Source organism: Pteropus vampyrus, unplaced genomic scaffold (genome assembly GCF_000151845.1).
Source record: "Pteropus vampyrus isolate Shadow unplaced genomic scaffold, Pvam_2.0 Scaffold334, whole genome shotgun sequence".
NCBI lineage: Eukaryota > Metazoa > Chordata > Mammalia > Chiroptera > Pteropodidae > Pteropus > Pteropus vampyrus.
In genome coordinates, this window is record NW_011889115.1 from 618,373 (window position 1) to 642,336 (window position 23,964).

Consider the following 23,964-nt stretch of genomic DNA (forward strand, 5'->3'; position numbering starts at 1 on the left):
CTTCCAACCCTCCTGCTCAGCCGGAAATGCATTGTGCATTCTGTGTTCAGTGAGTACTCAATAAATGGTGTTAATTGTTATTCTCACTATGATCATTAGTACTTACTAAAGTCTTACTATGTGCCAGGTACTTTGCTAAGTCTTCTGCATGTATTATTCCATTTAGTCCTTGTGACAACCAACAAGGCAGGTGACAGTTCACATTTTATAGATGAGGGTTAAACTATTTACCCTAATTCACCCAGCTAATAAGTGGCAGAGCTGGAATTTGAACTCAGTTCTGTTTGACTCCAAAGCTTGTGCTCACTCAGCAGCACTGCCTCCCAGTGTGGAGACTGTAACACAAACATTGGTTTCCGGCTTGATCAACAGCAGAGCTGGAACAGACCATTCATTGGGTGTTTTGAGGAGCCAAAAATAACCCAGACAAACATGGGTTTCTGAGGAAAGATCACTATCTTAATTAAGGAGCCGGAACTCTATATTCTATTATTTATATCCACTGATTTCCAAAAAGCACTTGAAACTAGTTGATAGAAGATACATATAAAATAGAAGCTTTTAAAAGGGTAGTAAAAAAGGAGCCAAGAAACGAAGAAGTTGGAAAAAGCATTGAGAAACCTGGGCAGAAGATGACTACTACAATCAACACACAGCCTGGCTCAGGGCTCCCTGGTAGCCAAGGGAAGGGGGGGACCTGATGGAGGTCTGTAGTGCTCGTTCTATGTGTATTGTAGCCATTTCAGCAAAGAGTAAGCTTTCCCCAGCAATCATTTCTAAGGGGAAATTATTATTCGAGATTTCAGGATTTTCATAAGCGTGAGTATAGAACTGAGAGAAAGACCTTGAGCCTAGTGTCTGAATATCTACACATACCCCCATGTGCTGCTCTTCCAAAATGTCCCTGAATGGTGCACCCAACAGATGGCATGTTTTCCTCCTCAGTGGAGCTGTGAGCTGGCAGAAGAGCCCCCTTGGGTTTTCCATGAACTCAGTCTCTGGAGCCTTCAATCCGTCAAGGACTGTGGTGTGTTTGGGGACAGAAGAGCCTCTATCTCCATTTCCCATCTTCTTTGGGGGTTTTCAACACAACCTGACTGGGAAGGTCCAGGCATTGGGTTTGAGGCCACTTTGCCAGTCCTCATACCGACTACCCCTCAGGCCTTTTGAGTGAAGAGCTGTTGCTTGTTGGCTGACAGCGCGTGTCTGTGACAGGAAGACAGGATTCCCCAGGCAACCGTGAACTGAAGAAAACACCCACTATTGATTGGACAGCTGCTATGGGCCAGGCACTTTACTAAGTGCACTGCAAACATGATCACATTGAAGGCTTTCACTAAACCTCCCATTGGATGTTACTACCCTATTTCACAGAAGTAGAGACTGAAGATAAAGTCGGGTGAATTACTGGTCAGCGTGTGGAGCAGGGACCCAAGGCTGGGCTCTTTCCCTGGCACCTAGCCTCTACCTTGGGCTGGGTTCCTCTGGGTCCATTCCCAGGGATTTTTCTCCAAGTTCCATGGATCCAGGCCACTTTGAGGGCAGGCCTTTTCTGATGCGATTACAGAGCACAGAGGCAGGGGCTGCTCTTGGATTCTTCAAACCTCCTCTGAGCCTGGTCTCTTTGCCCACTTTCTTCATCTCCTCCCCATCCCCCTTGCCCTCAGGTGCCCTCACACCAGCATCAGCACCTGTCTGTCCTCTGCAGAGGTGCCAGGCATGCTTGGCAAGGGTTCGGGGCTTCCCTGCCAACCCACAGGGTCTGACTGCTGCCTCCTCTCATTTTGGAAACCTCTGCCCCAGCCTTGGGGACACAAGGGGCCTCTCCAGGGCACTGAAGCACCTCTGTGTGCCAGATGCTGTCTCAGTCATTCTTCGCCACACTGTGAGATAGGTGTTGTTATTATCCCCATTTACAGATGAGGAAACTGAGGTGAAGCAAGCTGCCCAAAGCCACCAGCTCTTAAATGGCAGAGTGGGATTTGAACCTGGGTGCTCAGGTACATGGGCCCCACTGTGTGCTAAGAGAAGGGATTCAAAGGCAACGTGAAGATATAGCTAGCCTGACAGTCCGATGGCCAGCAGCCCCTATGTCCACGACACCCCATACCCACTTCCTCAGCAGAGGCACCGCACAGGTGCCCACAGCTCTGTCCTCATCGACACTCTCCTCAACAGGAAGCCTGGGTCCCAGCTCCTGGCTCTGTTTGAGGCTGGGGGAGGGAGAGGGAGAGAAAAGGCTTTTAGTTTGTCAAGATCCACTTTGCCCTTGTCCACGGTACCGCTTCCCTCCCAAGCATAGCGAGCGCATCTAACTTGCTTGCAGCCAACCCTAGGAAGTTGTGAAAGTGTGTTTGTGACTCAACTCATGCTCCAGTTTCTCTATATCGATGTAGTCACTCACCCCATATTTATTGAGCACCTGCTGTGTGCCAGACCCTGGCCACAGCAATAGGAATGCCAAGATGATTAAGACATGGCCCCTGCTTTTAAGGGAGGGAAAGGAGAGCCAAAGGATTGCCATCATGGAACACAGAGGAACAATGCACTCTGCGGTCAAGGAGAGAAGGTTCACGTAGATGGTGTATTTGAGCCTTGAAGGATGAGTGTGGTTTCCTCAGATGGAAAAGGCAAGGGGGGGAGAAGACGGTGTTCCAGGCAGGAGTATCGGCCTGAGCAGTCTTGCTGATGTGAAAGAACATGGTTCTGGTACCTGGAGGAGTGGGTGTGTGGGTGCAGTGGTGAAAGACTGGACTGAAGAAGTGGGCTCCGGTCAGACACCCCTGTCTGCCAGGCCTGGGAAATAAGATTTAGCCTGAAGGCTATAGAGGAATCATGCTGGTGATGAACAGATGGGAGAGAGAAAGGCTGCAGGAAAGGAGACAGGAACTCATTACAATGGCTGGGAGAAGGAATCTGGGCAGACACAACTCAGTAGGCTTCATGTGCTGTTTGTCTCTCAAAACCCTGGACACATACTCAGCTCTGTCCAGCCCGCCTATCTTGGGTAACGAGTTAAATGTGGGGCTGTGTATTGAGGGCCTCCCTCTGTTACTTGCAGGAGCTGCAGGCCTCAGACACTGGACCCCAGGTCTGCAGGGGGATGATGTACTTGCGACATAAGCCAAGAGCAAAATGGCATTTGACCTGGCAGCCCCTCCTGTCTGCAGCCCGAGGCAATGGTGATGCCTGGCTGCTCTCATGTTTTTCATCCATAGCAGAGCCAAGGCCTGGTGATCTGGCAGCCAGAAAGAGTAGCAGGATGCACAAGGCTGGGAGTTGGGGAATTAGGAGTCACAGAATGGACAGTGCTCTGGGAAGATTGGTTTGTTGTACAACTGTGCATTTATTCCTTCAATGAACAAATGAGCAGTATGGCTGAGAAGCTCTGGAGTCAAGCTGTCTGGATTCCAATCTGGACTCTGTGCTTTGGGGAATCTGTGAACTCTCTGTACCAGTTTTCCCTCATAACCTATAGGGTTGATGTGAGGCTTAACCTAGTATGTAGTAAGTGCCCTATAAATATTATTATAAATATTATTCTTTGACAATGTGCTTCTATGCCAGGAACAAAATTCTCCTATAGCTCTTTAATTGTACTCCACCCTTTATCCCCAGAGAGATTGTACTGAGCTCCCCAGGGACAGGGACCATATCTTATTTGTCTCTCTATATCCACAGTGCCTTTGCTAAATGAATTTATTTGCTAAATGAGTGAACCAGGAATAACTTATGACATTCAAGAGACTGCCATTATAAATGTGTCATTACATCTCTCTCTTTCCTGCATGCCTTTGCCTAAGATGTTTCCCTGACCCAGAATTCTACCACCCAACTTCCGTACCAACATTTGGAATGAGTGAATCCTATTAACCCATGTTTCACACTGTATTGTGATTTTTCGCTGATGCATCTGTCTCCCCCATGACAATGAGCTCCTTGAAGACAGGGCTAGAGGATTATTCTATGTTGTACCCCAATGCACACTGATGCCAGGAATGAAGTGTGTATTTTGTGAAATACTCTGTGCAGGCTACAAAGGAAAAGACCTGGCCCCTGCCTTCAGGGAGCTTACCAGTTCTGGTGGACAGAGGCATGCAGACAGAGCCCTAAAGTGGGCACGGAGGGTTCATTGGGTGAGGTCCAGCATTCCAGGCAGGAGAGTTACTGTGGCAGCCCTGCACAGATCCAGCATGTCAGCCACTTGGGTCCAGGTGTCAGGGAGAACTGTGTAGCTCCCAAACATTCACTTTAATAATAGTCACCTTCCCTTGCCTGGCTCGCTGGCTTCAATGCACTGCCAACCTGGGAATTTGCAAACTCTCTCAATCTTTAAGAGGAAAACATTTTGATAAAAATGTTAACGGATATACTCAAGTGAAATCCTTTTCCTGGAAATAAAGAATAGGGCCATTAAGGTCTGCAGTAGAATGACTTTAAACATCCCCAGGGAGCCAGCAGGAAGCTGAGCCCAGAGGAAATCATGGGATGGGGAGGAAGTTCCCACCTCCATATGAGGAATTGCAAGTCAGCTCACTGGAGCTCCCTGCTGCCCCTACCCCCACTACCTGCTGGGGCTTCCAGAAGTCAACTATTTATTATTGCTATCTGTGCCCACTCAGGAGGCCTTGTGGTGAAGTCTGCCTCCCAAGACCCCTGGTTCCCCAGGGATGAGAAAGTCTGCCTCCCAAGACCCCTGGTTCCCCAGGGAGGACTACCCTGTGGTCCCATCTGCCCATATAGTTCCTGGGGCCTTGGGGAGTTGGGGTCAGGGGCTCAGTTGCACCCCAGGTTTACTGGAGGAGGCAGGTGTGGTGAGATGGTAGGCAAACAGGAGAAGGCACCGCAAGGAGCCAGGATCAGGAACCAGGCTCAGGAACCAGATGTTCCCTGGCTGTAGTCTTCACTCTACCACTCACTAGTTGTGTGACCTTGGGCAGGTCACTTCAGTTCTCTGAAACTTAATTTCCTCATCTAGACAATAAGAAAGCCCTTTCCTCTCTCAGAGATTTGGCATTAAGATCCAATGACATCAACTAGAAGGGACACTGTGGGTGAGAGGTAACGTTTCAGGGCAGCGACAAGGCCGTCTCGGGCAGGACGAATGGAATGTAGAGACCTACAAGTCTTAACTTCTTCCAACCTCAGTTTCCACCTCTTCCTTTTTCATTTATTGCTGAGGTCGAAAATGAGCGTTGGGTCCATTCAGTTCCTCCTCTGCCTGCAACTTTGGGACCAAGCCCTGAACTGAAAGGATGATCCCCCCACCCCAGTTCTCCAATTCCAAGTCCTCCCTCCAACCAGCTATGAGCTATATTTATAATATTTCCTCCCAGTGTCACTGTGTGGTTTAGACCATTACCCTAATTTTATAGATAAGGAAACCAAGGTTCCTCTAAGTAAAGGGACTTAGCGAAGATTTCACAGCCAGTGAGTAGAGAAGCCCCTCGGATACAAACTTTAGAGCCCGTATTCTTTCCACTTCTCCAGGCCATGTGTGCTCATATGCTGCCTCCATCTCCAACCTACTGGTCCCTTTCTGCATCTCCACTGTCCGCCCCCACTGCAAAGTTCAGCTCAGCTATAACTTCTCTGAGCCCTTCTTCACTTACTCACATTTATTCCTCCTCCAAACTACTATTTTTAAATTTATTTATTTATTTTTTAATGGTGACATTGGTTAACAAAATCCAATAAGTTTCAGCTATACACTTTAACAATAAGGCATGTATATATATTTATTTACATTTATATATAGGCATATATATATATATATTTACACTCTGTGTTCACCGCCCATAGTTAGATTTCTTTATCACCACATCCAAACCGCTTTTTAAAAATTACATTTTTATTTGATTCTAAAATAGTATTCATTAAATTAGAAAAGATATGCAAGTATAAAGATGGCAAAAACCACCTCAGATCCCCTCACCCAATTTCCAGTCTTTTCTCTAAACATTTACGTATGTGTTTGTGCATACTTTCTCTCAAGTTTTCTATATTTTCTTGCTCCTACTTCTGGACCTATAACTTTCTGACTTCAGTACCTGTCTGATTCACTGCATCAGACTATGAGCTCCTGGAGGGCAAGCTCTGTGCTTTGATTCAGGTCGACATGCACACACAAGTGCCCAGCCCATGGCTGGCTGGAGGAAAGGAAATGGGACTAGACAACTGGGGGGATTGTCCTGTCAGCTCAGTATTTGGTCCCAAAAGTGCACACAGAGAAGGAATCAAATGCCCCCAACACTCGTACTAGAGCCCAAACACCCATGAGAGAAAGTGTGTGCCACATGTACTAGTCTTTAATTTTCAGATTAAAACATAGACACACAACATCTTGAGGAGGCTCATTCTAGATAGGCTGGGCCTACACTGGAAAGAGGGGAAGAGGAATTTGCACCCCAATTTTCTCTCTTCCCAGCTCTATACCATTGGGTGCATTATGCTAAATGACCCTCAGTTTCCCCATCTGTAAAATGAGGATACTAGCACCTCTTTATGGGGTTGTTATGAGGATGAAGTTGTGAATACAAACAACTTCACACAGTGCCTGGCATGAGGACACCTGCACTGAGTGCTAGTCCCCTCCCTTCCTTCTTCGAAAATGATTAACATGTCAGTTAACAGCCTCCATTTATTATAGATCTGTCATGTGCTCAGCACTGTGGGGGCTGGAAAAGGTGCTCTTCCTGCCTTAAAATCCAAATGGGGATAAAAGACTTAACACAGGAGCTGATTAGAGAGAGAGAGACAGTCCATTATAAGGGTGAATTGAACAGCCCAGACAATGATATAAACTGAGTTAGGGCTGAGAAAGCTCTTTGTGTGTCCGGGTCCTCAGGGAGGCCTCAGACATTCTTTCCTCCAGATAAATAACAGCTTTTGCAACTCTGGAAGCAGCCAAGGCAAGAGACTTCACCAATAAGCAAGCTTATCTGGGCTGTGGGCACAGAGCTAGAATTCGTAAGCTTCAGTTTTTCATCTATCTCACATTACCAACTTGTCCATAAATTACAGCTATCTGATGGTTTAGGGAACACAGAGCGAGGATAGATTGAGAGAATGAAATGAGACCACGAAGACTGGAGAACAGGATCAGAGGGGACTAGCGATTTCATAACCATCGGGATCTGCATTCAGTTCTGCCCCTCAGCAGAGGATAGATAAGAATTTTCTCAGACTTCTGCCATCCCCGTTTTTCTCCATCCTTGTTTTCCAGACAAGAAGGTATTTATAAGAGATAGATCATGGGTAATCACAGTGAAATACTGTAGCACGGTCATTAAGAGCATGAAGCTTAGGAGTCACACAAATCTATTTTCTCCGCTACTTGCTGACTGTGTGACTTTGGGCAAGTTACTTAGCCTCTCTAAGCCTCACTTTCTCTGTAAAGTGGGGACAATCAAAATAAATGGCCTTCATATGGTTATTTTAAGCTTTAAAATAGATAACGCTGCTTATCACAGTGCTTGTTAAAGTTCAATAAATGTTAGCTGGTGTTAATATTATTAAAGTAAGATCAGCATGAAAACAGAGCGGATTGCTTTTCCCCAAATGTCCATGTCAGAAGTATACATTTCATTGGCAGGAGGCTGGTTCTGAAAGGTTAAGAGATGTCCTGGGGCAGGAGAAAGAGCACTGATAAAGCTGGCACCAAAATTCAGGTCACCTCACTCAGTGATTTTCAAAATTTTTTTTCCTATAATCCACAGTATCAAATGCATTTTACATCATAGTCCACTACATTTATGCATTCATTGACAGAGAAAAAAATTTCACACGAAAAAATACACATCTTGACCACATACAGTGCACACTATTTTTTATTCTTTTTTTCTTCTTCAGTGCAGTTGCAATTCGCTTATTGCAGACCCACTTATTGAGTCCCGATCCACAGGTTGAAAACACTGTATGAAATGATTGTGATCTTGGGGGAAGTCACTTTCTCTTTCTGAGCTTTCTTTTTCCTAACTATAAAACAATCTTGATGCCCGACCAGCCTCACTGCCTCTCTGAGTCATGCCAGGAGCACTGAGTAAGCCCTTGCTATTTGGAGGGTACCCATCCAGGTGCTGCAGGAGGAACGGAGATTGAGAAGAGCAGTTTCTGTCCCTAAGAAAGCGACTTGGGGCTACTGGTGATGGGAGGGTGGTGAATGTGGGGATCGCTTCTCCCCAAAGACCCAGTGTGATGGGGAGAATGGCAATGGAATGGGAAGTCATTGATGTTTTTTCTCCATTTGTGCCCCCAGCAGCCTTCCCGACAGCGAGACAGGGGAGGACCCCAGGTACAGCCTTGATCCGGGTTGGAAGTGGATCTGGATAAAGGAAAGGGGCCGAGCGTGGGGTGGGGTGAGATGCTTGGGGGAGGGACACTGAGTATGGATTCAGGAGTGTGCAGCCTATACAATTTCAGAGGCATGAGACCTAATAAGGCATGCACTCTCAATGTGGGCAAAATCTGGTTCTTGGGGAAAGAAAAAACTTAGACCTCACAATGATGGCCCTCCAAAGGGCCATCGTGTAGTATATTTATAGTATTAAATTTTCATGGTGGATAGTCAGAAAATAGATCTGGGTGGTGGGAAGGGAGGAAGAAAGTGACTGCTAATGGGTACAGGGTTTCTTTTGGGGGTGATAAAAACATTCTAGAATCAGATCAGGGTGATTGGTGGTTACACAACCTTGTGATTATTAAAAAAACAACAACACTCAATTGGAAATGAAATGTGACAAAGAAAGGACAATTAGAAAAAAATTGTCTAAAATAGTCCTAGAGGGCGGTTGTGAAAAATAGTTGAGAAACACAGGAGAAGAGGTAGGTGTCCCCCAGGCCAGACGGAAAGTCTGGTTTTGTTGCTTTATGTTCAATGTGCTTTATGTTCTTGTCTAAAAAATCTGACATCCTCAACACCCCTCCCTTCCCCGCCCAACCTCACCTCTCCCAAGAACATTCGAAACACCTAGAGGTAGTAGGAAGTCAGGGCTGGGAAGGTTGACTTTGTAAATAAGTGTAAACTTCTGGCCTTCATTCTCCAACACCAAAGAGGCTTCATTTCCCGGTGTTTCTCTGCCTTCCTCCTACCTTGTCCCCAGGTGCCAGAGTAAGATGACAAGCCCAGCCTCTCTAGCCATAATGACCATATTTCTTGATCCAAAATTCCGGCCTCCTGGTACACAACAAGTATGCATGTGTGGATGAGAGTAATAGTCGATGCTGGAGCGGTTTGGGTCAGTCCAGAGCTCATGGACACCACAGCTGACCATGTCTCTCCTGGCAGATCCCCCAGATTTTTCAGTTATCTTCTGAGAGGGCCACCTGGGGCTGCAAATTACACCTGGAGCCCTTCTTGGCTCTCTAGGTGCCACCTGAGTGCACATGTCAGCCTGCCCAGCCAGGCCTGGCTCTGGCCAGAGATCACACCCTACCCCAGCTGTTTGTGCAGCCATGTCAGCCTGAGACCTCAGCCAGTGCATTTGAGCCTTAATGCAGAGGCTGAGTGTGGAGGAGCCATATGTTGGAGCTTGTATTCCTCTGACGTGGGAAGATCCCCGCCCCACAACCTACTCCAATGGTGTCTTTCCCCTCATCTTCTCTCTTACCTTAACTGTGACCCCCAGGGCCACATGGGTTCAGGACAATACTGAGAGTCAGGCAGTGGAGGCTTCCCAGGATGACCACACACCACTCCCATGCCCCTCCATGCAGCACTTGGTCACTGGCTGCAGACTAGGTCACAGGGATGATAAAGGCACACATGCTGGGTTCGAGGGAGCTCAGAATGTCTATGGAGCCCGCTCATATGAACACTGAAGGTATCTTTCCTCCCTTGCTGCAGCCCAGAGCGGGAGCCAACAGCTGACGGGGATGTCAGGTACTGTGTCCTGGGAGCATCTGCCCTCCGGGGTAGGCTTCTTCAGAGGGGCTTTCAGGCCAAGGGAGCCACAGAGCTCTGGAGCACTGCCCTGCAGCCCCAGCCTAGCTGCAGGGAGGAGGCCAGGAAGGGCTCCATGCTCCATGGGGAGGTTTGGAAGCCGCCTCCTCTTCTGTACCTCGGGCACCTTTTGTACCAGATCATTTTTATCTGGTGGTCAACTTTTCCTTTCCTTTTCTTTTTTTTTTAATTTTTATTTATTTATTTATTTTTATTTTAATTTTTTTAAGCAAGGCAACCCTTGGTTGACCTCCCAGATCGCAAGGACCTTGTCAGCTTACAATCTCTTATTTTTTATTTTTTTTACACCTACAGCACCTAGTCTTCCTAGGTGGTCTCCCATCCAAGTACTAACCAGGCCCGACCCTGCTTAGCTTCCAAGATCAGATGGGATTGAGCTTGTTCAGGGTGGCATGGCTATAGACTTTTCCTTTGCTTTTAAAAAATTTTTTATTTGGGGGCGTTCTTCAAAAACTACATCACACTAAATATGGTTTCCTTGCCTCCACTTTTTTAAAAGTTCCTTTGGAAGAGTTACCTGCCAATGTCAAAGTTGAGTGGTTTGAGGGCTACTCAAGGAAGGAAAAAATCAATGGTTCAGTATTGGCTTGTTTTCCTCCTGGGCTTGGGGTAGAGTCTCGGGAAGGAGTACAGAGTGCAGGAGTGGGGCAGGTGGGATGTAGGGAAGGGAGAAGTCGAGGTCTCATCCCCTGGGTCAGCTAAGACTTAGTGCCCACGCCTGCCTCAGGCCTTGGGGAAGGAGTCCACGAGGGGCCACACAGAGCAGACTTCTGCCAGCTATGCCTCCCCATGTTAGCACTTCCCAACCCCTTGCCCTGGTCTAAGCCATCATCTTGACAGCTGCCTCTGAGAATGAGCCCCTGAGAATTGCCTTTCTACTTCTACCCTGCTTTTCCTAGGAGGAGAGGCCCAGTGGCCTATGCTTCTCAGAAACCATGGCTGCTAAATGCCACTGTGGAGGAAAACATCACCTTTGAGAGTCCCTTCAACAAACAACGGTAAAATCTTCTCGGAGGGAAGTGAGCTGGAGGCGGGGAGAAATTGGTCATGGGCAGCATTAGCCACCTGCCCTAGCCCCCAAGCCCTAGCCAGCTGGCTTGCCCCTTCATCGATCTCCCACACTCAGCCGTCCCGCTCTCCAGCCCGCTTATCTGGATTCCATCCTGTGCATACGGTCATCTGGAAACGATCCAGATGTGCCTGGGCATCAGGGCAGTCCAGCTCCTGTGGGTGAGAGGGCGGGAGGCAAGGGAGGTGCTGGAGCCCTGCTGCCCTCTCCTGCGGCTGGTGGAAGGCTGACCCAGCCCCCCTGATTCTTTGTACTCACGATTCCCTACCCCCAGCCAGTAAGTGACAGAAACCCAAGGCCGCCTAATACCCAAATACATGTCACCAGGACACTCTGATGCCTCCTCAATGTATGCTGACTGGCACCTGCCCAGGTGAAAAGCTGGCCAGGGAAGTATGAGAGGAGCAGGCTGGGCAAATATTTGACCAGTTATTATCGTTACTACCTAAACCAACCAGCAGTGATTTTCCCTGGCGGTGCCCCAAGCATGGGCCCTGGCTGTCACTTTTCCTACTGCACAGGAACCGTGGGCCCTCTCTTGCCACTTATGTGGTGTATTTGCTGCCGTCTAATTCCATCTTTCAAATATTTAACTTGCTCCAAGACCATGTAAGGTGCTGCCCTCAGCTCTTTTTAAGCTCACATGGTGTTTGCTTGCACCCAAGCAGGAGGCCCATTAAAGCCATTGCTCACCGTGGGCACAGCTGCCCAGAGGCTAATGACCCTCTGCAAGTGCCCAGGCCCCACTCTGGGCAGGCTGGTCAGCTGTGTCCACTGCTACCCCACTCCAGGTACAAGATGGTCATCGAAGCCTGCTCCCTGCAGCCAGACATCGACATCCTGCCCCATGGAGACCAGACTCAGATTGGGGAACGGGTTAGTAGAGCCTCTAAGGGGTTTGCTCAAAGTCGGCACCTTCAATCTCCCCTGCTCCCCACCTATCACCACCACCAGGCCCCAACACCAGGGAGAGCAGGTACTTGGAAAATAAAAGGGTGGAGGCCGCAGGGCTGCCAACAGTGGGCTCAAAATGATCTCTTTGAGCCCTAGGCTAGTGGCTGTCCTTGACAAGTTTTCAGCCCCTCTTGCTACAAAGGTCAGCTCAGCATCTGCCCAGGCTGGAGATGATGGACATCTCCTTCATTCACGCCCCAAGTATGTACCGAGAGCCCCTATGGCACTGTGCTAGGCTCAGGGTTATCCCCTTCCTGTTCCCTCCTCCACAAGCTTAGATTCTCAAGTAGCTGTCCTCCTTGTGTAAAATTAAATCCCTACTTTCTCTATCTTGGGTTTCACTGGTCAGATGGTCTCTAGCACCTACATGATGAATCTTCAAAGACTTGGAGATCATACTCCCCACTTCTCAGTGAGTTCAGTAAACATGTACATGTTTCTTTTCTCTGCTCAGTGAGGATGGGACAAGGAGGTAGATAGAGCCAGGCCTCTATCCCAAAGAGCTCACGGTTAAGTAGGGGTCAGAACAGTCTCTCCTGAAGGGCTATGAGGGAATGACCTCTCCTCTCCTTTGGCAACAGGGCATCAACCTGTCTGGTGGTCAGCGCCAGCGAATCAGTGTGGCCCGAGCCCTCTACCAGCATACCAATGTCATCTTCTTGGTGAGTGCACCAACCGGCACCTCCCTAGTAGCTCTCATCTCTGGGTGTCTCCCTGGTCATTGCCTACACACATATCACACACATATACACACATGTACACACATGCACATGTGTACACATGCACACATACACACAAGCACTCCATCACCCACCTACCTCCCTCTACAGAAGTAAACCTCTCCTACCAGAGATATTACCTACTCATCTTATTTATGGAGAAACTGAGGTAAGGATAGTACAAATGACCCACCGTGGACTTCACACTGAGCCCTGCAGTAGCCCTGAGGGGAAGCAAGTAGTTACAGGCCAACTCCCTGTAGGACAGCCCCAACCTAACAATATTTATTTAGCCTGACTATAAGTGGCCATAGAATGTGTACTGCCACTTCCCATCTCATGCCCAGAGCAGACGTTGCTAATTGATCACAGCATTCTTTTCCACAGAAACTTAACTTGGCCTCAGAATCCTTCTCAACACAGAACTATAGGTAACCACTAGCAATCAAACGTGAGGTAAACTTATTAGCTATCCCTGCCCTACTTCATGTGAAGTTCTGTGTTAGGTACCTTAGTTGATACTGAAGAATTCTAAGACTCATCTCCTGACCTCAAAGATTTAGAGTCTGGTTAGGGAGACAGAGCTCACCCAAGCTCACTCAAGCTCACTCAAGAGCTACAGCCCAGCCGAAAGCCACACACTGCGAGGCACAGACTATGAGAAGCCTTGTCCAGGAAGACAACAGTGAGGGCTAGAGTGATCAGGGAGGGCTTCCTGGAGGAGGGTCTTAAAATGTGAGTCAGTTAAACAGAAGGAAACAGGGAGACCATTTGGACAGAGAGTTGGAAGAAGGAAACTCAGGTCTCCGATCCCAGCTTTATTCTCTTTCCTACAAACACTCCCTACTAAACATGCTTCATAAGGTAAGCCTCACGGTCTGTTACCATCTGACACATATGCAGCCCTTTACAAAGGACTAGATCATTCATGATCCCATGTGAGCTTTAAACAACCTTGTTAGAAATAAAGTAAATAATTTAGTTTATTCTAGCAAACTTTAATTAAGCTCCTAATATTTACCAGGCACAGGCACAACGGGTCTTAGTTCTTAGGGGCCTCATGAAAATAACTCTCATATCTGGCTTTGTGCAGGGTATCACTGAAGCAGAGAAGAGGGAAGTCTGGGTGTGGGGGTCAGAAAAGGACTCAGGAAGAGCTAGTGCTTGAGTGGAGCGCTGAAAGTTAAGTAGAAGTTTACCAGGCAGACAAAAGGCAGATCGGCACTCCAGGCAGAGCAAACAGTTTAGGCAGAGGCCTCGAATGCCAGGTTCCCTGGAAACTTGGAGTGTAGGGAGCTTGTATAAAATAGATGTGAAGTGAGGCTGGAAAGGAAGACTGAACAGGATTCCCATGTTAAGGAATTCAGACTTCATAGTTTATGGGGAGCCACTGGAGGATGAAGAATCAGAAAGCTTGTGATTAGATCTGTTTGAGAATGATAACTGATAACAGCCCCATTTTCAGATAAGGCGACCATCTTAAAGACTGACAGCTAACTACTATCAGTCCCTAGGCCAGAACTGATATAACTTTGGTGGTTTTTATACTTACCCGCTCCTTTCATACATGCCTCTACCTTCTCCCCTTCACCCAGGATGACCCCTTCTCAGCTCTGGATGTTCATCTGAGTGACCACCTGATGCAGGCCGGGATCCTTGAGCTACTCCGAGACGATAAGAGGACAGTAGTCCTTGTGACCCACAAGCTACAGTACCTGCCACATGCAGACTGGGTAAGGGGTCACAAAAGGGTCAAACTGTAGAGGGCTTAGGTAGGAGAGGCAGTTAGACATCTTCAAAAGATCCAATTGGATGTCTTGTAGCAGTGGCTGAGGGCTACCAAGCGGAAGAGATTAGCATGGGATGGCTTTGTGCAATTTGGGCAGATCAGGGAGACCCGCACAGACAGTAGTTTGGTGTCACCTAGGGCTACAGACATTCCCTATTCTGGCCCGGGGCCCCTGTGGGTACCACAGGGCTGATACCAAGAAGTCTCAGAAAGAAGCAGATACTCAGTTCCTAAGTTTCTTTTTTTGCCCTGTTGGATGACTCATCTCCCTGGCCTTGGTGAGTACCCATCTGGATGAGAAAATCGTCTTTCTGCCCTCAGGTGGATCAGATTCAAGTTAGGACCAGTAGGAAGATGGAACAAATAATAGCGGTAGTAATAGAAACTTTAGTTTTATCAGTGGAATACAATTTTGTGAAGCCCCACATTAACTAAATTTCCATACTTTTCAACATGTAGACAAAGTTACTTTTTAATTAATTGGAAACAATCTAATTTTTAAGATGAATATCATGTGACTTGAAATCTGGGCCTTGCCTGATCCCTATATAAATTTGCCCCTGAAAATTGAGGCCCTCCTGGAGTTTCAGGCCTGTGCTAAATGGCCCTGCTAACCCCAAATAAGTCTCCTTTCTATATGTGGCAAGATCCTCCCTCCACTATGAAAAAGAGAAAAAATCCAGAGGGAAAAAGAAAAGCTATTAAAACAGGTTCAGGTTTGTGTCTGAGTTTCTGTGGTGACCCGGGCAAGACAGCGCAAGACAATCTTTAGTCCAAAGAAGGCACACATGGAGGTGCCTGGTTCTTTAAGGTATCAGTGGATAGGATTCCTCAGCACCCCTCCCTAACCCCAGTGTGTGTGAGAAATACAGGAGCAGGGGTGGATGTCTGAATTAATGATGAATCTACCTGAGTGTGAAACACTGAGTGTTTCAAATAAAATGTTTTATTGATTTCAAAGAGATGTGGCCACAAACACTTAGACCAAAAGGGGCTTTGCCAAACACTGATGGACACACCTCTCAAACCTGCCAAGGAGCTAAAGGTAGTGTGTAATCATCCCATTGAATGTACGAAAACAGTGGACACCGATGGATTCCTTGTGCATAAACAAACAGCTTGATCAGGATGCACTAATTGCTCTGCAGACTCTCCTATCAACCATGGGGCAACCATTAAGAATTACTCCCCAAGTGTTCGAAACTCTAAATCCTGGGAGTATGTTGGTAAGAGTAGGTTATCCCTACCAGCTCACTGCAGTGGGCGAGACAAAGGCTATTTGTGGTGGGGAAAAGATGTGTGCATGTCCATCTCAGATCCTCGGTCAGGCGGGATGTGACCTCCACTCCCCTTCCCCAGCCAGCCCTCAGCAGGATTTGTTTCTGTCTTTCCAGATCATCGCTATGAAGGACGGCACCATCCAGAGAGAGGGCACACTCAAGGACTTCCAGAGGTCTGAGTGCCAGCTCTTTGAACACTGGAAGACCCTCATGAACCGGCAGGACCAAGAGCTGGAGAAGGTGGGTATATCCTGAGGGGCCAAAAAGCTACCCCTAAGTAGACGGTTCTGATAATGCTATGCTCATCAAGGCCTTCTGGCCCTCATTGACCCCAGGAAACCCTCCAAGTTCATGGGAGCTGGCCATGAACTTTCTCCTGCCAGAGGAGAGCCAGTACCTATTCCAGCTACTTAAGGCAGAATCAGGTGGATGCCCTCCTCTCATCCTGAGATAGTCAGATCCCATTTAGTTTGCAGTTTCAGAAAATCAACTCAAACTGGCTAAGCAAAGAAAAAAAGGGGTGTATTTAAGGATTTATTGGCTCATGAAACCAGAAAGTCCATGAGTGTCATAGCTTCAGGTGGAGCTAGATCCAAGCAGTCAAACAATGTCATCAGGAATCTGTGTTTCCCCATCTCTTGGCTCTGCTCCCTTCAAACTGGCTTCATTCCCACGTTAGCAGTGAGAGCCATTGGCATTCTTGGGTTTACATTCTCCCAGATTAGTGACTGCCAGAAAGAGTACCTCTTTCACGGTTGTTTAGCAAAAGTTCCAGGGCTGACTCTCATTGGTCCAATTTGGTAGTATACCCACCCCTGAACAAATCATTGTGGCCAGAGATGTGGAATGTGAGGACTGGCCAGCCCTGTATTATATGCTCACCCCTGGAGCCAGGGAGAATGATCAGCCCACCTGAATCTCAGAGACTAAGAATAGGGGAAAAGTGGTCTCCCACAGGGACATTGGGGTGCTATTAGCTGATGAAAGGGAAAGAGTAGATTCTGGGAAGACAGACATTTGTCCCACTGGAAGCCAACCTAGGCAGAGACAACCTAGAAACTGACACTGGTCATTACCAGGGGTGGTTGCCCCCTACCCTCCCTTTTCCCTTTTGCATATACTGAGGACATTGGCCAGGTCCCACTTGCCTTTCAGGAGACTGTCATGGAGAGAAAAGTCCCAGAGCCACCCCAGGGCCTGCCCCGGGCCATGTCCTCGAGAGATGGCCTCCTGCAGGATGAGGAAGAAGAGGAAGGTACAGACAGGGGGACTTGCAATGAAATCATGGCCTGAGGTCTGATCAACTACAAGGAGACTAAGGTTTGGGAGTTCTAAGGGTGGTAAGATAGTGTGCCTCTGATTAAATCCTTTCCCTTCTGTGTACCTCAGTCTTCCCATCTGTAAGTGGGGATGACATACTCCCTGATTTACCCTCAGAGGGATATGAAATACGAAGCCACAGGGTGGGTTTTTGCGGCCTGCAGAGGAGACGGCCGAGAGTGAGGAGGAGGACAACCTGTCGTCCGTGCTGCACCAGCGCGCCAAAATCCCGTGGCGAGCCTGCGCCAAGTATCTGTCGTCTGCCGGCATCCTGCTCCTGTCACTGCTCGTCTTCTCGCAGCTGCTCAAGCATATGGTTTGCGTGGCCATCGATTACTGGCTGGCCAAGTGGACCGACAGCGCCCTGACCCTGAGCCCCGTGACAAGGAACTGCTCCCTCAGCCAGGTGGGGCTGGCGGCCCCAGGGAAGGGCTGGGGGAGAGGGCTGTGCCATGGACACCCCTGGGACCCTCCTCATTCTCTGCCTGGCCCAGGAATGCTCCCTCGACCAGACCGTCTACGCCATGGTGTTCACGGTGCTCTGCAGCCTGGGCATCGTGCTGTGCCTGGTCACATCTGTCACAGTAGAGTGGACAGGGCTGAAGGTGGCCAAGAGGTTGCATCGCAGCCTGCTGAACCGTATCATCCTGGCTCCCATGAGGTACGCTGGGAGCTCCCCCAGCATATGAGAGGGCTCCCCCGGCCATGCTGGGGATGTGGGCAAGTCCTTGTTCTCTGGGCCTCAGTTGTTCCATCTGTAAAATAGTAATATACAATCTCTGTCACTGGATCTGGGACAGAGAGACCCAAGTGTGTGCAAAAGTGCCCTCCTCAGTGCAGAAAGCAGAGGGAAACTGGCATTTACTCAACCAGACGTGGTCCTAGGCATTTTACATGGTCACCTCATCTAATCGTCACAGCAGTCCTTCAAAGTGAGTGCCTGCAGGCTCTGCATATGTGTTAGTTTCCTTTCCCCAGGCGGGTACCATCTGCCCGTCTCTATATACAGGTTTAGCTTTTTCCCCTCCTCTCTATTCTCCCTCAGCCAACTTGCAGGTTCTGACACTGGGGACATGATATAGCTGTTCTAATCTTCTGTGATGAGATAGATAGAAACCCCAAAGGCCACGTGGTGTGAAAAAAGTCACTGCCCAGCTGGCTGGCCAATTCAGTTTAAAAGCACAATAGGCAAACAGGTTATCTGGCTCACCCTTATTAATGCCAGACCTTACCATCCGACTACACTGTTTATTTTCCAGGTTCCTGAGCTCTTTATGGTCCACAGACATGGCCTCAACGTGTACCTACTATCTATTTGTCCCAGATCTGTGATTCTGAAATTCTCTGGTTAAAGTTGGGCTGGCTGTGTCACAGACAGAGTGATGACAGCCAGAGTGGCCTCAAAGGGTCAGCCAGCTGACAGGCTGTCCTCAGGGCCCTGTTCCCCCTGGCCAGTTGTCCCTCTGGAGAGGACTCTATGTCCTTGGGAAGACAGCTGCTGAGTGAGTCAGGCCAAGCAAGCAGCTGAGAAAGGTGGCAATGGTCACACATGGGCTTGAGAGTCAGAGAGGCTATCGAGGGGCCAGTACCCCTTTAGGCTGCTGTGGGAATTCTCAGGGACACAGGCCAGATGTCCACAGACCAGCAAAGGCCATCACCTCTGGGAAGCCAGACCCAAGAATGACTCCAGAGACACCAAAATGAAAGAAATAACTACCCTCATTCAATAAACAGGAAGGAAATCAATAAACAAATGAGTAACTTCTTCTGGTTACCTCTTAGGTTTTTTGAGACCACACCCCTTGGAAGCATCTTGAACAGATTTTCCTCTGATTGTAATACTATCGACCAGGTACACAGAGCTATGATTATAATACCATCGATCAGGTATACAAAACTGTGACCCACTTCCCCATTCAGAGAGAGGCCAAGCCCCTGTCTGTTGCTGGCTTCCCCAGATCCAGTGACCAGAGCCCTGGGGGAACCCAGTGGACCCCAATATGATTATAATGCTGCCTCAGGGCCTGCCCCCACTCCCGCTGAAACCATCAGAATAAGGCTGAGGGAAACCAAATTCCTTTGGCTTCCATCCAGGAACCTCTGGCTTACTCCATCCAGTAAGGTTCCAGCATATTCTGAACCAAGGTGACTGATTTTGTGGAGAATATTTATTCTGATTCAGCCTGTATTCTTTATTTACCATTGTAGTAGATGGTAAGAAAACAAAGTCCTGACTCCTGCCCTCAGGGAGCCTACAGTGTAGCTGGAGAGATAAGACATATGCCTGTAATAATGTGAGAGAGCAAAAACTTGGCAGCAGGTACACACTGAACATCATCAAATACCAAAAGTTATCTCCCTCTCTCCCCCTCTCCTCCCTCAGCACATCCCATCCACGCTGGAGTGCCTGAGCCGATCCACCCTGCTCTGTGTCTCAGCCCTGGCCGTCATCTCCTATGTCACACCTGTGTTCCTCGTGGCCCTCTTGCCCCTGGCCATCGTGTGCTACTTCATCCAGAAGTACTTCCGGGTAGCATCCAGGTGATGGCAGCATTTTCCAGCCTCCAGGGTTGAGGGTGGGGTGGGGGGTGGGAGGTACTTTGCAATGGGTAGTTTACTACTCTTGTTAGAGTCATCATCATAAAAGCAGTAGAGTCATGTTCCCCCCACCCCCAAAGGAAAATAGAAATGAAGGAAATGAAATATTTGTATCCACTACCGTAATATAACCATCTGTCTGCACACACCTCTGAACTATTTCCTTAGGAGCTATGGTCAGGAGTGGCACTGCATGTGTTTATGCCCTTCATTCATTTTGCCAAAATGCTTCTCAGAAGGGTCATATGAGTCCAGTGACCAGGCTGATTGCTGACGCGTGAAGTCAGAGCACACCTGATGTGAGGCGTGTTATGACAACCACATGTCCCCGCCCATGCGGGTCCAGAGAAAGGCTAGAAGCCTCGACACAAGGGAGCCTCTCTCCACCATTCTCATGATCACATTCACCTTCATGAACCTTGGAGCCACGCATGCCTCTTTCATACTCAAAAATTTTAATAACATTCTCTAGGAGGTTTTTTCTGGGAGTGATTCTGTTAAACTCATAGATTCAAAGAATTATAGGGACAATTTTAAAGAACTTTTAGGCCAGCATTTCTCAAACTGCCAATTACAACCTTGGGTCATGAAATCAATATCATAGATCACAACCAGGATTTAAAAACAGAAAAGAAAAGAAAAGAAAAGAAAGAAATAGAACAAACTGTATTCACATAGTAACAGTAAGCTTTGCTTCATGAAACCTTTGGGTTCTGTAGGTATGTGTGTGTGTGTGTGTGTGTGTGCTGATTTGTTACATAAAATGTATTGCTTCCTGCAAGTTGTGGTCAGAAAGGTTAAGTACCTTTCCCAAGTGCACAAAGTTGTTCAGAAACTGGAGTCAAAATGCTGATTAGCAATAAAGATAAAATTTAGATACATCTTGGTCACAATTACTTTGCCCATGAGGATCAAGATTTGTATAAATGGCTTTTTTGCCTGGATAATCCAGAATCCCCCGGTACCCACAAGGAACATAGTACACTGACATTCGGGAAATCACAGTGGCTTTTTAAACACTGTACAAGCTGTTCTACAAAGTTCATTTCTGCTTCCAGAGAAAATGCCCTGTTCTCCTGGAACCCACTCTTCCTGGAGACAGTTTGTCCAGGAAAGCTGCTTCGAGCATCCCAACCTGGCCTCTCCGGCACTAATGCACTTGTCAAGGTGCAGCTGTGGGGAGCAGGAGCAATTCTATTGCCATGGAAACCACTGGCCTTTCGTGGGGCTCTTTAGATTATGGCCTGAGATGTGCTGAAACCTATTGTGGTTACCGGGGAGGGAACTGATAGCTTTGAGTTGGCCTTCCTATTCCTTTGACTAGATGTTACAAGGTTAAGATTGTTCATCTGTGAAAGGGAAGTAACACTGCCTGCCCAGCCTTACCGCAGAGCAAGGCTATGCAGCAGAAGCGCAGGGACAGATACAGACATGAGGTGCCCAGGTTAGCAGTAACTGTTGCGGCCTCCTGGTTAAGCACTTTACCTAAATGAGCGATCTGATCCTCACAAGTGCTGATAGAGTGGTACCATGGTCTTCCCTCTTTCCAGATGAGAGACTGAGATCTAGAGAGGTGAAGCCATTTGTCCACACGGTAGTAGGGGTGAGCTAGAATTCAGACAGAGGCTGAGCCCTGAGCCTGCCCTCCTAACCATTCCTCTCTGCTCCCTTGGCACAGGGACCTGCAGCAGCTGGATGACACCACCCAGCTCCCACTGCTCTCGCACTTTGCTGAAACTGTGGAAGGCCTCACCACCATCCGGGCCTTCAGGTTCCAGATTCACCCCGGGGTGGTGGGGGCGGAGGTGGGGGGGGGGAACCAGGGTCACAGGTCATGAGATTCAATTCTCAGGGCTCTACTCACAAAGGCCCAGGACATTTATTTCCCAAACCCCTCCTCAGGCCTCAAGGGCCAAATGATGCCCACTGGGTGGGGGGTCAGGCCAGGTGCACTCCACTGTATGATCCATCAGAGAGGAAAATCTCAGCCCTGCAGCCAAGCCCAGGACCTCTGTCAACTAAGGCAGAGCATCAAAAGAAACAAGGCTGGGACAGGTCCTCACATATCAATGCTAGAAAGATTTACATCATGTGGGCCAGCCCTGAGGCCACCTTTTATTGAGACTCTCCTGGGAGAAACACTATGCTGAGTACTTTCCATGCCAATTTTGTTCATTCTGCACTGCAATCAAGGTGGTGATCATGTTTATTCCCATTTCTCAGATAAGAAAATTGAGGCTCAGAGAGGTTATATGACCGCTCTGTGTAAGGTCCCATAAAGCCCAGACTTGAAACTGCTCATTCATTGAACAAACATTTACAAAGTACTCACCATGTACTAAGTAAGCCCCATGCCAGGTACTAAAAAAGACAGAGATGAGTCAAGTGAGCCCCTTCCCTGGAGGTATTTACAGTCCAGGCTTTGAGTAGGCCAAGACAAACCCATGTTTCTGAAAGAAAGGGAGACATAGCAAGCATATAAGGGAAGCAGTCATGGAAGTCTGCATAGAGGTGGTGCCATTGGAGCTAAGACTCAAAGTATGGATAAGTGTTCACTAGGCTGGAATGCCCCAAAACTTCAGTGCCCCTGCCATCTTCCTTCCCCCCTGAGTCATGATGTTTGGCTAGATGGGAGCACCCAAGACTGCCGGGGAGTGAAGAGGGCTGTTGTTCCCCATCCCAGTTTCCATTTGAGGTATTAGGGCATCTCTTCTCTAGCCATACAGGCCAGACCCCTGACCCAGATAGTTGGACTCTGGTATGTAAGCTTTAGCCAGAGAGTGATCCTAGGTTATTTTTAGGATGGCATCACTGTGCAAGGTATGACGGTAACCATGCTATACCAAGCCCTGTGTCCAGGAGTAACCCTAGGGCTCAAGGACCAACAGAGGGTCCACGGAGGTTTGCATCTCCTCCCCTGAACCCCTAAAGTCAGTTGCAGCCCTGGGAGAGGTGCCCAGGCTCCTGATGCGTCACTGCAGCCCCTGTTCACACCGTAGGGCTTCTGGGGCCAGTGGGAAGTCCTCTTAGGGGTCTTGTCTGAGTAAAGCAAAGCCAAGCAAAGCAGAACTGTGCCCCAGCCTTGACTCCCTGGATATCCCCTGCTCCCGTGCAAGCCTGTGTTGTCTTCCACACAGACTCTCCTTTGAGCCTGGCATAAGACCCGAGGTTCTCCTCCCACCCCACTTCTCAAGCCTGAACTTCCCTAGTTCCTTCAACTTCCAGGACCCTCCACACCCTCTACTCTAAGTTTTGGAGATGTCCCTCTTATAATTGGTGTCCTGGAGGCCTTCAGGCTGACTCTGGGGCAGAAAGATTGTGATTTTCCTAGAGTGGGCCAGACCCTCCCAGTAGGATCTGAATGGATCCCAGCATCCAGCCAGCCAGAGGAACTGCTGCCTAGCAAGGCCTCCCATACACTGCACTGACACAGTGGACGGTTTTTTAATGAACGAGGAACTTTTAAATCATCCCTTGGACGTGTTTAACTCATTGGCTTCTGCCCAGTAGATCGCCCTGTCAAGAACTAAGTAGCACTTATTGATTGTGCACTTGCCAAGTGCCAGGCCCTGTGCTAAGTGTTGCGTATGTATTGCATTTAATCCTCACAAGAGCCCCACGACATAGTTACTGTAAACTCATACTAAATGAAGAGAAGAGACCCACAGAGGCTGAGAAACCAACTCGAGACCACATAGACAGTGGAAGCTAGTGCTGAGCTTGGAACCCAAGCCAATCTGACTTGGTTTTTCTAGGAGGCCCTGCTTTTTCTCAAAAGAGTTTCGAGAGTATCCAGCACTTGGCTCAGTGTTGGGCTCAGAGGTTGTTTCAATCCATGCAGGAACTATTACTGTCCCCACATTACTAATGAGGAAACAACCTCTCTTGACACACAGCCAGTAAGTAGTGGATAGGACTCCAACCTGGGTCTGCGTGGCCTCAAAGCTGCAGCTCTTTCCAGAGTCCTCACACCATCATGTACCTGTCACAGAAGCTCACACACACCCTCGTACACACCCACTCCTCAGACCAGTCACACACCCCTCAGACTCTCCTATCACACACACACACACACGCTTACACATACACATCTTCAACTTGCTCTTAATCAAACCCTTCAGATGTATGGTTTCCCACGCGCCTCAGATATATCACCCACCCACACGCATCCACCCTGTGGCTATGCAATCACACGCTCCCTCACACCTCAGAGACTCACTTCAGTCTCCTCAAACATATAGTTCAGTCACAGGCCCTCCACTCAGAAATAATCA

General features: G+C 48.3%; 1 protein-coding gene and 1 pseudogene across 1 annotated transcript in view; one reads left to right on the forward strand and one right to left on the reverse strand.

Moving 5' to 3' along the window:
* The window catches only part of ABCC8 (ATP binding cassette subfamily C member 8), a 73,539-nt gene that overhangs the window by 43,562 nt on the left and 6,013 nt on the right, over positions 1 to 23,964 (forward strand). Inside the window, 13 exon segments of the mRNA XM_023522163.1 lie at positions 8,258 to 8,293; positions 9,845 to 9,880; positions 10,861 to 10,959; positions 11,822 to 11,906; positions 12,566 to 12,646; positions 14,299 to 14,436; positions 15,887 to 16,012; positions 16,928 to 17,027; positions 17,257 to 17,498; positions 17,587 to 17,753; positions 18,875 to 18,944; positions 19,476 to 19,633; positions 21,369 to 21,461. Of these exon segments, the coding sequence (XP_023377931.1) occupies positions 8,258 to 8,293; positions 9,845 to 9,880; positions 10,861 to 10,959; positions 11,822 to 11,906; positions 12,566 to 12,646; positions 14,299 to 14,436; positions 15,887 to 16,012; positions 16,928 to 17,027; positions 17,257 to 17,498; positions 17,587 to 17,753; positions 18,875 to 18,944; positions 19,476 to 19,633; positions 21,369 to 21,461 (1,431 nt within the window).
* On the reverse strand, positions 10,247 to 10,365 carry LOC111730760 (annotated as a pseudogene).